This window comes from Petaurus breviceps, unplaced genomic scaffold, assembly GCF_028583685.1.
Source record: "Petaurus breviceps papuanus isolate PSGF00001 unplaced genomic scaffold, PetGlider_PUasm1.0 214, whole genome shotgun sequence".
Taxonomy (NCBI): Eukaryota; Metazoa; Chordata; class Mammalia; order Diprotodontia; family Petauridae; genus Petaurus; species Petaurus breviceps.
Genome location: NW_027185863.1, coordinates 17,428,835 through 17,446,264, shown reverse-complemented (window position 1 = coordinate 17,446,264; position 17,430 = coordinate 17,428,835). Strand labels below are relative to the sequence as shown.

Genomic DNA, 17,430 nt, shown 5'->3' with positions numbered 1-17,430 from the left:
TAGTAGTAGTAGTAGTAGTAGTAGTAGTAGTAGTAGTAGTAGTAGTAGTCCCAATTATACAAAAGTTGTGAAGAGTTGTTTTCCTTTATTGGTAGCCAGGAGTCAAACAAATGTCAAGACTTGACTCTTGAGGAAAAAAATATCTCTTACTGTTTATAAAAAAAAGAAAAGCTTTCATTTTTGTATGACTGGTCTAGAGATTTTTGACCTAGCCTTAAACTGGAGGAAATTGCTTAGCATTCCCCATACTATATACTGAGGCAAGAGAGCAGGAGGCTGCTGCCAATGGTTGAGCTAAAATTCCCCTGAAATTCAGGTGATGATCTGGAGATCATCAAAAAAATTACGAAAGGGCAATACCACCCAAAAAAAACACCTATGCTAATTAATTTACTTAAAAAATACATAAGATAAAAGAATAAAAATTCAGACTTGAAAGACATCCTAAAAGGTTTATCTTTGTATAAGTAGATTCTATCACTACAGTTTTCTTGAGAAATACAAAATATGAAAGTGTAAGTATCACAGGAATCCTAAGAATAAAAACAATATATTGTCAAAAAAACATTGAGGAGGAAGACTGAGCTTGTGTATAAAGAATATCATGTGGAAGCCCTACGTGTTATTATGAAGAAACATTGGAGGCACTTCCTTCCAGTTTTTTTAATTCTATGACTTTGTATTTCAATGATGATAGAATGATTATTTAGCTAAATTTGCTATTTGAAATATAACTTTATTTCATGAATCTGTTACCTTTCTTATTCCAGACAAACCTTGTGAAGCTTCTTTTAATGTATCAGGCCAACCCAAATCTTCTTAACTGCAATGAAGAAAAACCTTCAGGTGGGTTCATAAATCTTTTCTGATCATCCAGTTCATTCTTTTATTTGGGAGGAGGGATTGGTATTGTTTTGCTTATGCTTCCATTTTTTTTTGAGATTGGAATTGTGATTTTATTGGTATAGGAAATTTCTGGTAAAAAAAGAAACCTCTATACAAATAGAAATCAGTAACTATTCTGCAATGGAGAGTATCCAGTAATATTGAGATTAAATGCCTAGTCCAAGGTCATACAAACAACATGTCCCATATAAAGAACTTGAATCCAGGTTTTCATTATTAGAAGATGGACTCAATATCCATTATACCTGTAACTTTTGGTCTCATGACTCCTTTGAACTTTTGAAAATAATTAAGGAACATGCAAACAGCTTTTATGTGAGTTATAGCTATTTATATTTACTATAATAGAAATTAAAATGTCATTACTATTATGAAAATAGTTTTGACCTTCTGGATCCCCTGAAAGGATATTGGAAACCCTTCAGGGTTTCTGAGACCACTCTATGAAAATCTCTGCTATAATGACTGTTTCAGATAAAGGAAGGAATAAGCAATCATATAACATCTACTATATATGTCATTGTGCTGGGTACTTTACAAATGTTATTTCATTTTACCCTCACAACAACCCAGTGAGGAAAATGTTATTATTGTTGTTATTTTACAGTTGAAGAAACTGAGGCAAACAAATTAAGAGACTTTCCCAGGGTCACATAGTTAGTAAGGATCTGAGACTAGATTTGAACCTAGACATGCCAGCACTCTAACCATTGTGGCATGATCTTCCTCAATGTAAAGATAGATCCACATAAATGCTGCCAGAACCATTTTGAGCATAATTCACAAGCAAACATTCACTTTCTTTTTAAAGATTACTTTAAGTAATAGGGCATTGGGGAAAAATTACATTTATGGAACCTGGTTACACACCATTACAGTTTGCCTCCTGCTTTAAGCCAATGCAACATTATTTTTCAGTGTCACCATCCCTGAAATGTTTCATTGACTGCTATGAAATAGATTTTTTTATTGTTATTAAATCTATTTTAAATTAGAAGACTTTTTTGCCCAATTTTTGTTAACTACTTCTGTTATAGAATTTACAAAGCATGATTCACAGAGGAAAACAGTCATAGGCTAACCTTAAAAAAAAATCTTTCAAATAATTTACCATAAGGTAAAATGCCAGATTACATTAATATATTTCCTTTTTTTTAAAGTGGACCAACTTTTTGTAACTCTTTTTTTTTTATCACTCTCTTGCCTCCATCTTCATTAATTTATTTCAATAGTCAATGAAGATATGCCTCATTAAATTTTAATTTAAATCATTTTGACACTAAAGTAGGGGTTGTTATAGATTGTATATTACTCTATACCTCAAAAATTGAAATAAACATGTCAATTAAGTTCAAAATTAGATGATATGTCTAACATAATCACCAGATTGGCATAAAAGTCTCATTGACAGTGAGGGAAGTAAATAATTTATCAAGTCTTCTTTGTACCCTTTTTGTACTTCCAGGAAGCTCTAATCTAAGGCTTAAAAGCTTGATATGCCTGAGGCATCTTTATTTCCTTCACTTCTGGGACTTTAACTTTTTGATGGCCTGTTTGCTTCTCCCTTGTTTGTAAATTAGTTAGAATGAAGTTTTTTATTTTGATCAAAAACTTTTTTTCTTATTTATTTATTTTTTAAATTAATTTGTTTTTTTCCTTTTAGTTTACAGGATTCAATTCCATAATTCCTTGAGTTTTACATTTTGTCCCCCTCCCTACCCTCCCCCCCATGGCGGCATATAGTCAAGTATAGGATGTGTAAATATTTTCACATTATACATTAGTCAGGTTATAAAGAAGGATTGTATCAGATGGAATGAAAAATGGTAAAGAGGACATAAAACCAAATAAGAGAAGGAAAAAGATCAGGCATTTTGCTTCCACCTGGATATAAACTTAGTTCTTTCTAGTTCTTTCTCTGGATGCACATATTTCTCTCCATCATGAGTCTTTTGGGATTGACTTATATCACTGCATTGCTGAGAAGAGTCCAGTCTTTCAAAGTTGGTCGTCACACATATGTTGTGTCTGTAATTGTGTACAAATTTCTCCTGGTTCTATTCTTCTCACTCAGCATCAGTTTGTATAAGCCTCTCCAGGTAAATATCAAGACCATCTGCTCCTCATTTCTTATAGCACAATAGTATTCCATAACATGCATATACCACAACTTGTTCAGCCATCCCCCAATTGATGGGGACCCCTTTAATTTCCAATTCTTTGCTACCACAAAAAGAGCTGCTATAAACATTTTGGTACATATGGGTCTTTCTCCCATTTCTATGATCTCTTGGTATATAACCCTAGGAGTGGTATTGCTGGATCAAAGGGTATGAAAGTATTAATAGCCCTTTGGGCATAATTCCAGATTGCTCTCCAGAAAGGCTGAATCAGTTCACAACTCCACCAGCAATGCATTAGTGTTCCAATTTGCTCACATCCTCTCTAGCATTTCTCATTTTCCTGTTTTGTCATCTTAGCCAATCTGACTGGTGAGATGTGGTACCTCAGAGTTGTTTTGATTTGCATTTCTCGTGAATTAGAGCATTTCTTCCTGTGCTTATAGATATCTTTAATTTCTTTCTCTGAAAACTGCCTGTTAATATCCTTTGACCATTTGTCAATTGGGGAATGACTTGTATTCTTATAAATTTGACTCAATTCTCTGTATATTTTAGAAATGAGTCCTTTGTCAGAGACATAGGTTGTAAAGATTCTTTCCCAATTTCCCACCTCCCTCTTAATCTTGGTTACATTGGCTTTGTTTGTACAGAAGCTTTTCAATTTCATGTAGTCAAAATTATCCATTTTATATTTTATAATGTTTTCTAATTCTTGTTTAGTCATAAAGTCTTTCCCTCTCCACAAGTCTGATAGGTAAACTTTTCCTTGTTTTAGGAGACTGCTTACAGTATCAACCTTTATACCGAGATCATGAACCCATTTAGACTTGATTTTGATATATGGTGTTAGATAATGGTCTATGCTCAGTTTCTGCCATACTATATTCCAGTTTTCCCAGCAGTTTTTGTCAAATAGTGAGTTCTTATCCCAAAAACCAGGGTCTGGGGGTTTATCAAATAATAGATTACTATAGTCATTGACTTCTGAATCTCGTGTGCCTAATCTATTCCATTGATCCACTCCTCTATTCCTCAGCCAGTACCAAGTAGTTTTGATGACTGCTGCTTTATAATACATATTGAAATCTGGTATTGGTAGTCCACCTTCCCTAGCATTTCTTTTCATTAATTCCATTGATATTCTGGACCGTTTATTCTTCCAAATGAATTTTGTTACTATTTTTTCTAGCTCTATAAAGTAGTTTTTTGGTAAATTAATTGGTATGGCACTAAATATATAATTTAATTTAGGTAAAATTGTCATTTTTATTATATTAGCTCGACCCAGCCACGAGCAATTGATATTTTTCCAATTAGTGAGATCTGACTTTATTTGTGTGAAAAGTGTTTTGTAGTTGTGGTCATATAGGTCCTGGGTTTGTTTTGGCAGGTAGATTCCCAAATATTTTATAATGTCTACAGTAACTTTAAATGGGATTTCTCTTTCTATCTCTTGCTGTTGAATTTCATTGGAAATATATAGGAATGCCAAGGATTTATGTGGTTTATTTTATATCCTGCAACTTTGCCAAATTTATTTATTGTCTCAAGTAGTTTTTTTAGTTGATTCTCTAGGATTCTCTAAGTATATCATCATATCATTTGCAAAGAGAGATAGCTTGGTCTCTTCTTTGCCTAATTTGATTCCTTTGATTTCTTTTTCTTCTCTAATTGCTACTGCTAATATTTCTAATACCAGATTGAATAAGAGGGGTGATAGTGTATACCCTTGTTTGACCCCTGATCTTATGGGAAATGCCTCTAGCTTCTCCCCATTACATATAATACTTGCTGATGGCTTTAAATAGATACTACCTATTATTTTAAGGAAGGCTCCATTTATTCCCATACTTTCTAATGTTTTTAATACGAATGGATGTTGTATTTTGTCAAAAGCCTTTTCTGCATCTATTGAGATGATCATGTAGATTCTGCTAGTTTTATTGTTGATATGATCAATTACACTGATGGTTTTCCTAATATTAAAACATTCTTGCATTCCTGTAGAATGAAGTTTTATCTTTCTAACCTACTTCAATTGTCAACAGTGGCTATTGCTTTTCCACTGAACTAAAGCTAATTAGTCATAGCTTCTAATTCTGTGATAATTGCATGTGTACTAAAGGTTAATTAGTTGCCAGTAAAAGCCAACCTCTTGCTCATATCATCACAAACTACATTAGCCCTTAAAGTTTGGCTAGATTGGTAGGTACAATTTGAAAAAAAAATGAATTTAGAAAAGAATTATTGCTAAATTGGGACCCTTTGAGTACAGTAATAAATACCATTTCAATCCTACAGCCCTCTCTAAACCCATGACACCTAGCTTTATTCTTCCCAGAGTTGATAATTAGCATTAAAAAAAGGAAGTGTTTCCTTAATAGTGGTGCTTGACTGTGTCACAGAGGATGTCAAATAGAAATAACAGTTCCTACACTTGCCAAGGTTCTATAGATGTTTTTGTTTTCAGATTAAATTGTGCTGATTACATTGACCTCTAGGTGGTCTACTTGCTAAGATACAGAGTCACTGAAAAAGAATTGGCCTAGATATCAACAAGAGAAAAAAATATGGATGAAGAAGCCATGTCGCCAAGATTGCCAAGATGAAGACATTCAATTGGGCAACCCATTAAATTAACTCATCATTATATATATAATCACAGTTCATTGCAAATTAAAATGAGCTAATATCTAGAATTGAATAGAAAGCAGAAAATGATCTGGATCACATTAGGAAGATTGCACAGTGCTTTCAATCATTTAAATTAACTTCCTACCCCTGAAACTCACTAAACCAATATTTTCCCAGCGATACAATATAACTGAAAATCATAGAAGGCCACAGTCTTGATGGATCTCATAGATCTCGATGGATCTCATAGATCTTGATGGATCTATCATCACTGTATTCACCGATCTACCTAGCTGTCCACAAACATGTTCCAGGATCCTCTTTTCTTTGCTACGCAGTCCCTTAAATTTATCATCCTACCACTTACAACTAAACTTTTAGAAAAATACTTGTCTGCACTTTCCCATCATAAACATGCATTCTTATTTGGTGTTTAAAACTACATATACTCTCAAAATGATACTGCTTCTTCCACCTCTAGACTATATTACTTGGTGATCTTATCAGCCCCCATGGATTCATTTATCACCATTTTGCAGATGTCTCATATCTATTTATTGAACTCTAACATCTTTTTTTACTTCCAGCCTTACATCTTGAATTGTTCTATTGTTATTTTTGTTGTCATTCAGTCATTTTTCAATTGTGTCTGACTCTTTGTAATTCATTTGGGCTTTTCTTGGCAAAGATTCTGGATTGGTTCACCATTTCCTTCTCCAGCTTATTTTACAAATGAGGAAACTGAGCTAACAGGGTTAAGTGACTTGCCCAGGGTCATATGGTGAGTAAGTGTCTGAAACTAGATTTGAACTCAGGAAATTGTCTTCCTGTCTGCAGGTGCATCACTCTGTCAACTGCTCTACCTAGCTGTACCACTCAGATATACTGTAGTCATCTTAAATTCAACATGTATCAAATTGGATATGTTATATTTCCTCCAAACCTCCCTCTCTTTCTAACTTTCCTATTACTTTTGAGGACACTATTGTCCTTTCAGTCACCCAGGCTCATAACCTAGGCATTATCTTCCATTCCTCATTCCCTCTCTCTCTCTCAAGCAACCATTAACAATCTGTTTCCAAGTTCTGTTGACTCCACCTCCCCAACATGGTATATGCCCTATTTTCTCTTCTGAGACCGTTGCATCCTGGTACAGGCATTCATTACCTCACACTTTGACTATTTCAATAGACTTCTTATTGATTTCCCTGCCTGAATTATTTCCACACTGTAGACAATCTTCCACTCAGTTTTCAGAGTGTCCTTATTAAAGTTACTGACAGTGTTACTTCCGTACTCGGTAAACTTCAATTATAATCATAATAATAATAAACATTGATATAGCACTTATTCTGTGCCAGCACTGTGCTAAGCACTTTGAAATTATTATTTTATTTGATCCTGACAACAACCCTGTGAACTTAAGGGCTATTATTATTCCTACTTTACAGATGAGGAGACTGAGGCAAAAAAAAAAGAGGTTACATGAATTTCCTAGGGTGATATACATAGTGGGTGTCTGAGGCCACATTTGAACTCAAGTCTTTTTGAATCCATTCCACTCTACTCTGCCACCTGGCTCCCTTTTACCTCTAGCATCAAACACAAAATCTGTTTGGCTTTCAGATCTCTTTATACTTTGGCCTCTTCCTACTTTTTCAATCTAATTACACTTGACTCCCTTCTAAGTTCTCTACTATCCAGTGATATTGTATTCCCTGATGTTCCTTGAATATAACATTTTTATCTCTTATTTTTATTCTATGTCTAGAATGCTATATTCCTTTTCTCCACCTCATGGTTACCTTAAAACCCCATCTTCTAAAAAGGTCTCTCCTCATCTTTTTTCTAGTGTCTTTCTTCTAAGGTTACTTTTCCTTTGTAAATCTTGTTTATATGTAATTGTATATTGTTTCCCCTCAGTGGATTATGAATTTCTTGAGAAAATGGACTATTTTTTTTCTTTTCTTTATATGGCCAGCAGCTAGGAGGCACAGTGCATTGAGTGTTGGGCCTGAAATCAGAAAGACTCATCAGAATTCAAATCTGGCCTCAGACACTTTCTAGCTGTTTTAACCCTATTTGCCTCAGTTTCCTCATCTGTAAAATAAGGTGGAGAAAGAAATGGCAAACATCTTCAGTGTCTTTGCCAAGAAAACCCCAAATGGAGTCAGATACAAATGAAAGGACTCAACAACAATAACAATATACCCAGCAGCTAGCATATTAACCAAGCTGAAACATTTGAGACTATTCCCTCCTCCACTCCCTTTTCGAATACTCTCCTCCATGGCTTTCTTGTTACATCTACTCTTTTCTGGTTCTCTTCTTTATGCCTTTTTTGTTCCTACAAAACCAGACTATAATTGATCCTGTCAAGGTCAGAGTGGGGAGAGTTGGTTCAGTTTTGAAAGAATTCAATCAGACCTTGTCATTAGTGTAAGAGAGCTTTATTGAAGCAAAAGCTTGCAGGTCTGAGACTTAGCCAGGAGCTAAACAAAGGCATTGATATAGGACAAGTACCAGATTTAGAAAGCCAGAAAGCTACACAGGTTATAGGATGATGATGTAATTTTAGGATTTCTAATGGTTGGAGATTTAGGGACAGGATGAGGAAGATGGATGAGCCAAGATAAGGAACAATTGTTATGACACGTGATGAGGAAAATGAATGACACAGAATGGGGAACACAGCATAAGGGGCACAAAAGCAATTATTTTGGAATAAGTTGCATGGTATTTTGAGATAAGGGAAAGGGGCATTAAGGTACTCTCCAGTTACAGGATGGGCTAAGAATAAGCCTCAAACCCCCTCCGGGGAAAGTAACCCTTACTATTATTTTTAACCCTTGGGGCACCTCTGTATCCACATCAGTCCTTGATTCTTCTCTGCATTTTCCCACCTCTCTTAATTCACTCAGTCTCTCCTCCTTGCTTGGAAGATACTTTCATATCATTTTTTTACCTGTTGAAGCCCTTTTCTTACCTCAAATCTCACCTAATAGATTGTTTTCCTGTGGCCATTCCTTGACTTTTATCTTAAGGGGATATGTCCTATGCCATTCCACTCTGCCCCATCTGAGTTTTCCAATAATATTTTGTAGCTCTCTCTTGCCTTTATGACATAGTCATAGTCCCATTTTAATTAAGGGAGGCAACACATATAGAAGGGCTCCTGTGTAGGGCCTTCTCTGCTAGGCTTTACATTGGCTGGATAAATCTGAAACAGTAGGAGGCCAAGATGGCTTTCAAAAGGAAGAGAGGACTCTGATGCCTACTCTTTGAATGGGATACCTACCCAAGTTTCATATTCTTTTATGCCTTATATCTCAAGACCAGCTCATATGGCACCAGCCTTTTCTGATTCCCTCAGATGGTGATTATTCCTCCATATATCATTATTCCTCCATGTATCAGGTATCATATAAAATTATCTTTTAGCATTTAAGTGTTCATAATGTACTATTTTTATTACAAATATTGGTATAGGCCTTATCCTCTATAAAACTGTGTACTCTATGGGAGTTTATAGGAACCATGTGATATGTAAATTTTGTCTCTTCCCTAAAACTTAGCACATAATAGGTGTTTAATGAGTTGAATTAGCCAATTCCTCTTCAAAAGTTTTAACATCCAGTTACCAGGTATTTGCAATAGTTTTCTCTTAGGATATACCTGTTACTTCTATACTCAATTTCTTCATCCTAAAATGAGCAATAATAAAAACATGTACCAAAAAAATTGTTCTCTTGGTGGCTTCTAAATCTGCCAGCCATGTTCACAAATGCACATAACTTAAATCTGCTGATTTGCATTGGTCGTGCTATACTTTGCTCATGGAAACTGAGGATGTCAAATTCGTTATATCTTTACTTAGCACTTATTGTGAATTTTTCTTCTGTGCAACCTGTTGTTTTTTATTTCATGCTAAAAATTGAAGTTAGTTAATGCCTACTGTACCGACTATAATTCTTCCCTGACGAAATCTGTGTTCATTTCAGTGGCTGCTATTAATTTCTCATTGTATACAATTCTATTGATATTTCAAATCTGCTAGTAATTTGCTCATGTGTACATTTTTATTGATATTTCTGATTGATAAAAAAAATCATTGAGAAAAAGCCAATCCTTTTGCTTTAAAAACCCAATTGAGGATCTCATCCATAGGTTGGGTCTTTTACTACTTGGCTTTTGTGCAGGCAATGCTGCTGCCATTAATTTGAGACATATGAATCGATATGCAATTTACAAGGGAGGGATAGTTTTGTGAAAATGAAATCACCTCAAATTCTTTCAAGTGTCACTTGTAACATTCAAAAATGATTTTAGCTTCATTGATTTCTGTTCTGTGAAAAGAGCTTTTATCTCACCGCTTTTTACTGTAATTAAATGTATCACAGGTTAAGAACAAGACAGGATTCTTCTTAATGCCAACAATCTGAATTCATAACAATGATGAACTTTTGAGATTTTTTTAGAGAGTGGGTGTGTTTTATGTTTTATAAAACTTAACCATCTTAAGTTCATCTAAACAATTATTGGTTAAGAATTTTAGAAAGTATTTTTTCTTATTTCCCTAATTTATATCTGCTTATCTTATAGATATTGCAGCATCTGAATTTATTAAAGAAATGTTACTCAAAGCGGAAACTGTCTGGGAGGAAAAAATGAAAGAGCCCTTATCTGTTTCTTCCTTATCTCAAGAGGAGCCATATGAAGAGATCATCCATGATCTACCAACACTTTCCAATAAACTGTAAGTGCCTTCCTCTTTAAAGGATAGAATGAAATAATAATATCCTTGATACTCAAAAAGTGGAAGAGCCTGATGTACTCTATTTTCATAGGATCAAAGATTTAGAGATAGAAAATTGTGATTAAGGAACAGCAAGGAGAATAATGTGATTGGATGACAGAGTATGTGGAAGGGAATAAAGTATAAGAATCCTGGAAAAGAATGGGGGAGGAGAGGGAGAGACATTAGTTATGAAGATCTTTGAACATCAGAGGATTTTATATTTGATTTTAGAATCAATAGAGGGGCAGCCAGGTAGCACAGCGAGTAAGAGCACTGGCTCCAGTGTCGGAACGACCTGGAGATTGAATCCCGGGCTCAGACACTCAGCACCACACCCAGAAATAATAACTGGCCGTGTAACCTTGAGCAAGTTACTTAACCCCAATTGCTTAAAAAAAAAAAGAATCAATAGAGAATCATTCGAGTTTATATAAAAATGACTGGGAGTAGTGACATGGTCACTCATATTTTAGGAAGATCAGTTTGACAGCTGAGTGGAGGATGAATTGGGTTAGACTTACGGTGAGAAGACTAACCAGAAGGTTATTGTAATAGCCTGTGAGTGAGGTGATGAGGTGGTTTTCCTAAGAGGAAAGAAGGAGCTCTCATTGAATGGCCTCATAACTTGCAAAGAATTCAGCCATTATAGGAGTGATAACTTGGTAAAGAAGTAATATGCCTAACATACTAGTGTCAGGAAAACATTCAGACCAGTCTTCTATAGTCTAGGTGGTAATATATTAGTATGGATACTCTAACTGGGGATGAACAGCTACTCTCTCTTAAAATTGTTTCAGGTGTCAACTCCATGTGAAGTCTCTAGTTTAATGCTCCAGCAATCTGTCTTCAGCCTTGTGCTAATTAGCATTTTTATCATTGACTTGAATGAAGAAATAGATGGCATGTTTATTGTACTTATACAAGAAATTTGTCTAAGTAATCAAAACATTGGATAATAGAATAAAAAAATATTCAATAGGCTACAAAAAAGTGAGGAATTCAATAAGATGAAATATACTATAGATAAGTGTGAAGTAATATGATCATAGATAAGGAGCTGGATAATAACCTCAGATACCATTTATTACAACTCTCTCATTTTACAGATGATGAAAATGACTTGACCAAGGTCATACAGGGAAGAAGTCATAGTGGCAAATTGGAACTTGAGTCTTCTAACTCCAAAGCTAGCATCCTTTCCCCTCTACCACTTTCTATTGAATTCAAACCACCTGCACAAGAACTATGATGCTTGTGATGGGAGTAAAATAGAAGGGATCAATACAATAGGAATTTTGAGTTAAGCTTGTGGGAAAAGGACACCACTGTACTTATTACACCTGTGTTCAGATATTGGGTCACCTCGAGCAAATCACTTAATTCTTTTAAATCCTCAGTTTCCTCATCTTTAAAACAGAGATAATAATACATTGCCTACTTTTATAAGATCATTGCAAAAAAAAAATACTTTGTTAACATTGCCGAGCTATACCTATATGAATAATTATTTCTTCTAATTTTACTTATTGGAATTTTATTTCTATCAACACATATAAATTTTCATTAATAATATTTTCTTAATAACAACAACATTTGACAACTAATTGTTGGAAATGAATGAAAGAAAAGAACTTATGTGTAGCAAGAAAAGACAATGGTGCTATCAACTAGAGAAACACTAAGGAAGCAGGGATCCAATTTGGAAGAGATTTCAGGTTTACTTTTGAACAAGTGATGGATGAGATGTTCAGACACCTAGGGAGATCTTGAATGATGCTAAAATATGAGAATGGAGTTACATAGAGAAATTGGTTAGGAAGCTGTAGGTTTGACTCTTTTCTGCACAGTGGTTACTAGTTGAAGCCATTGAGATAGATAGAAGAGAAGAAGGCCAAGGAAAAATTCCTAGGGATAGTCAGATTTAAGAAATGGTAGGAGTATGGGTTAACAAAGAAGCCAGACTAGGTAGACTTTGTAAGAGGGCAGTTGGTTGCCTAGTGTGCAGTGGGACAACTAGGTGGTTCAGTGGATAGATAGAGCATTGGGTCTGGAGGCAGAAAGACCTGAGGTCAAATCCAGGTTCAGACCCTTACTAGATGTGTGACCCTGGGCAAGTCACTTAACTTTGTTTGCCTAATCCACTGGAAGAGGGAATGGCAAACTAGTTCAGTATGTTTGCCAAGAAAATGTCATGGGCAGTATTAGTGTGCTAATACACAGCGTCCCAAAGGTTTGAACACTACAGTGACAGAACAACAAGTATAAGTAGGGGTCAGCAAGTAAGCCAGGACAAGTACAGTTGGTCAGTAAGGAAAAAAAAGAGAACTTTTTAGAGTGCAAAGTCATGTAAGTCATTATGTACCAAATCACTTGAATCTGTCCTCTCATTTCTTTAATTACTGTTTTTGAGTCATTTTCCAGTCATGTCCAACTCTTTGTGAAGCCTTTTGCGGTTTTCTTGGCGTATTTCAGTTCAACAAGTATTCATCAGGCACCCACAGTGTGCCAAATATTGTGCTAGATTTCAGGGGGATTGTTCCTTCTTTCACTGAGTTTGCAATCCATTGGGAGAGAAAATACATTACATATATCGGTTACATAAAATATATCCAAAATTCTTTTGGGAGGGAAGGCACTAGGGACTGAAGACAGGATCAGGAAAAGCTTCATGTAGATCATGGTGATTTAGTTGGGTCTAGAAGGAAAAAAAGGGGGAATTCAAAGAGAAGAGCTGAAGTGGAAGTACATTCCAGGCTTAGGGGAAAAGCCATTATAAAGGAACAGAGATTGGAAATGCAGCATGAGACAAGTAGGAAGAAAGACAATTTGACAGGACTTAATGAGTCCAAACTCCCTCCTTTAGGTACTCATCCCCTTCACCAAGGGAAAAATATTGGAATATCAAAAGCCTGAGATGATGAAATGAGATGTGTCCTAAGAGCATCTTATACTTCATGAATAGATTCTCGAAATTCAGAAAATACAGCTGTTACAAGAAAACCAAATAATGAAAGAACCTGCTGTAAATAGTCAACAATGAACAAAAAAAGTGAGACCAATTTAATGTTAGAGGATTGTAGAAAGACAGACTCTGTGATGGCGGAGTGATTCCCTTTTTTCTCCTATACATTTCTCAAGTCAGCCATATTCAAAGAGTATAGTAATCATTCATGCTATTTTTTGAGAGCTAAATTCTGAAAAAAAAATTTATCTTGTCCTGCCTGAAGGAAGTTTCATCTTATATGGCTCTCTTTCTGGCCTGTCTCTTTCCTCTCACACCTTTCCACATTGTATTCCAGTGCTGACCTTCTATTATTCAATGCAGAAAAATGGAAGTAGTCATCATCAGCAATATAACCTTGTCACTGGTTCAAGAATGATTAGGCAAAGCCTTGACTGAAAGCTGTGTAGAGATATTGTAGAGAGATTGGCTTTACTTCAGTTGTCTCCCATATTTCAATGCTTTCAAAATTCCCAAGGGAAATCAGTATTTGTGTTTAAATATTGAATATTCATCTATGCTTCTCTGTGAATTTAATAAGGAAAATGACTGATATGTTAAATAATAACAATATTCTGACCTTTATAGAACACTTTCTCTGTATTATTATATTTGATTCCCCTAGGATATTATTGTTCCATTCTACAGATGAAGATACTGTGACTCAGAGAAGATGGCTTTCCCATGGTCAGGTAGCTAGCTTGTAGAGGAGCAGAAATGGGATTCAAACTCAGGTCTTTCCTGACTCTAATCCTCTTGCTTTTTCCACTATGCCATGTTGCCCTAAGTTAGACTAATCTACATGTAAAGAAGAAAAATTCTTAGTATAGTCAAATACAATTGTGTTCCCATAGTTATTTTCTTTGCTGCGTCTAGCTTGTCACTGGCAATCCTTGAGAGTTCTATGAAACAGTTGTTTTTCTAAATGTAGCATTGACCCAGAATGACCTACAGTTTTTCAAAATCAACACAACTTCAGTCTACTCAACTGTAGTGAAATGGCATCAGCTGAGATAAATTCCAGCGGGGGCTCATAACCCTAGAGTCTGCATACTTATTTGAAAACAATTGTGCCACCATTATAATGGTAAGGAAGGCTGCAGCTGGCTGTGTGCAGGCTTTGGATTTTATTGCTATGTCCTGAGGGATTTGTGGAACTAAGTGTCATCCAGCAAACAAACTGACACACTTCCAGTATGTCCCTTCTGCATATCTATTAAAATTCTTCTGCTATTGTTTAACAGATGACTTTTCCAGAACCAGAAGCAGGAATTTAAATAAAGAAGTGCCCAAATAAGGAAAACAAATTGACTGAGAAGCACTTCTACAGAATTGCCAGGGCTTATCATTTAAAAAATAAAATCATTTTTTTTTACAAACATTTCCCCCTAAAGACTAGATTTGGAACTCGAAGTAAAATCTCATCATTTCTTTTTGAGTTACTGAAAACAGTACCAGATAGACCTCAGAAGTTTGAAGACTGGATAAAGCACAAAAGCTATGCATGTTGAACCCCAAGGGTGCAGTCAAAGGATATTGTTTGTCATTGCTTCTACCTATGCTGACAAGTGTTGATTTGAAAAACAGATTAGGAGAGTCCTGTGTTTTTGAAGTAAAGGAGAAAGAGAGACTGAGACAGACAGAGAGACACAGAGACAGACAGACCAGAGAGAGACACAGAGAGGTGGAGAGACAGAGATAAAGAAGCAAAGACAGGTAGAGACAGAGAGAATTAAAACGATATGGACATTAGAGGTGAAACCAAGATCTAAGTCATTCAAAGAAGCCAATGGGAGGGCTGGACAGTTTGTCTGCAGGTGAAGACAATTTGATTAGTGACCTTTCTCAATTGTTGCCTTGATACCCATTTCCAGAATATCTGGAGGCATCTTGATTAACCCTAAGGTTTTTCCTCAAAGGGGATTTTTTAAATGAGATACTCACCTAGAGTCCCATCATGCAGTTTTGTAATAGAGCTTTGTGAAAACATTATAAGAAATAGCGCTTCCTCACCAGAGAGCCCTGGAGTCAGGAGAACCTGAGTTCAAATATGACCTCAGACACTTAACACTAACTGGCTGTGTGACCTTGGGCAAGTCACTTAACCCCAATTGCCCTGCTTTCTCCCCTCCAAAAAGAACAAAAAATAGCAATTCTTGTTTGTAATTTCTAGGTGGAAGTTAATGCTCAAACCTACTTTGTGTGTGTGTGTGTGTGTGTGTGTGTGTGGATTAGTACACAAATAAGTATTCTTTAAACCTGACAAGGACAAATCCTGGAGACATAACCATAACAATGTCATGCATTCCCCCTCCTCCTACCTCCTACCCAGATTCTTTCTCTAGGAAAATAATAATCTAATGATTCCTTTTAGGTTTTGCCTAGGAGTATTCTACTCTACTTCTGCAAACAATGTATCTAATCAGCCTTTGAGCGCAGAATTCAGGATAGCACTAAACCCAAAAGGGATTAATGTATACATTTTTTTTATTTTAAAAACTGGACAAGTCTCAGAAAAGTCCCAGAAGTCTGAATATACTATGATGCTTGATATGTTATACTGAGAGTTGCTTACGTGCACATCTCTGTTAGGTAGCCACACCCTTCCCACCTGACCTATCTCTTTTCATTACATATTTTTATAGCTTTCTGGTATTTCTGGCCATATAGCTGATTCTCATCAGTACTTAACATCATAGATCTGTCAAAAGATTTGACTTTTTCTTCTCTGTCTTTTTTCTTTTCTGAGCATTAATTGTTTGGAATTTTTGGAACACGATCCTGTAATGCACAAGATTCTGGGAAATATACTTCTTGTTTAGTGTGGCATGTGACACACAGACCTTTCCTCTTTAATCTTTCCACATCCTCCAAAAAAAAAAATGAAGAGGGAAGACTCAGTCAACCATAAGCTGTTGTATATGACTAATACTGCTGTGCCCAGAATAACGCGAGCAAGACCCAAGTAACAATTTAGAATGGACCCTTTATTAAACACCATGTTGGCTGATCAGGCCACATGGAGGGTTAACGAGGTACCACCCCTATGTCCCTGGTATAGCCCCGATCTCAGGTAAAACCTCAGCTTTTAAAGGAAGCCCACGAGGCCAACAGTTTGGTATTACATAAGCAGAAACTTGCAGAGGCCAAAAAACTGATTGGTCAGTACACACCTTGAAATTCCTCCAGCGCCAAGTCTCCCTGACCCAGAAGGCTGCCCACCTCTATGCCGGTGAGCTGACTTGGAAAGGGCGGAAACCCAGTGGGGGAGGGCGGAGCTGACCAAGCAGTCTGCTCACTTCCCAGAGGTAGGGGGGTGGGGGAGACCAGGTACAGCAATACGTTCTTACTCTTTTCAATAAATGCGTGTGCCTTACAAATTATGCTGGTTCAGAGGCCCAGTTATACCACATTACTTACAGTATAAATGAACATTAGCCATGATGCATAAGTCACACAGAAACAGACATAGTAGGATAGTCTCATAGAGTAGAGTTGCATAGACAAGACCAAATACATACGTCACATGTTACAGACTAATCCCTCATTAGTATATTACTAGGTAACAATGAATATTTGAACTAGGGAGTAGGTTTTTCCTTATGTGTGAGAAACATACTTTTGGGGATCACAGGACTTCCCAGGCTGGTTCAGGAAGGTAACCTGAATGAGCTTCCACTGCTTAATGCTTCCTTTGGGGCGCTTAGGAAGATCCACATGAAACAGCAAGCCCCTTCTCAATGAAAGAAGTCAGAAACAGAGTGTGCAGAGGAAGGTGTTTATTACACATCCAGCAAGGAAGCAGATGTGGTGCTCACTAGGGACACACCCATACCAATAAAGAAGCAGAATGAGGGTCTACAATTCTGTCCTTCCTGCTGGACTTAGGGTTAGTCAAATTCCTCAAATTCTTTACTCTCTCTCTCTCTCTCTCTCTCTCTCTCTCTCTCTCTCTCTCTCTCTCTCTC

At 36.2% G+C, this 17,430-nt stretch overlaps 1 protein-coding gene across 1 annotated transcript in view; it reads left to right on the top strand.

The window, feature by feature from the left end:
- Nucleotides 1–17,430, top strand: part of MYO16 (myosin XVI) — an 871,975-nt gene that overhangs the window by 362,191 nt on the left and 492,354 nt on the right. Inside the window, exons 8-9 of the mRNA XM_069094125.1 lie at nt 771–846; nt 10,266–10,419. Coding sequence (XP_068950226.1) covers nt 771–846; nt 10,266–10,419 — 230 coding nt within the window. The remainder of the gene's footprint in view (nt 1–770; nt 847–10,265; nt 10,420–17,430) is intronic.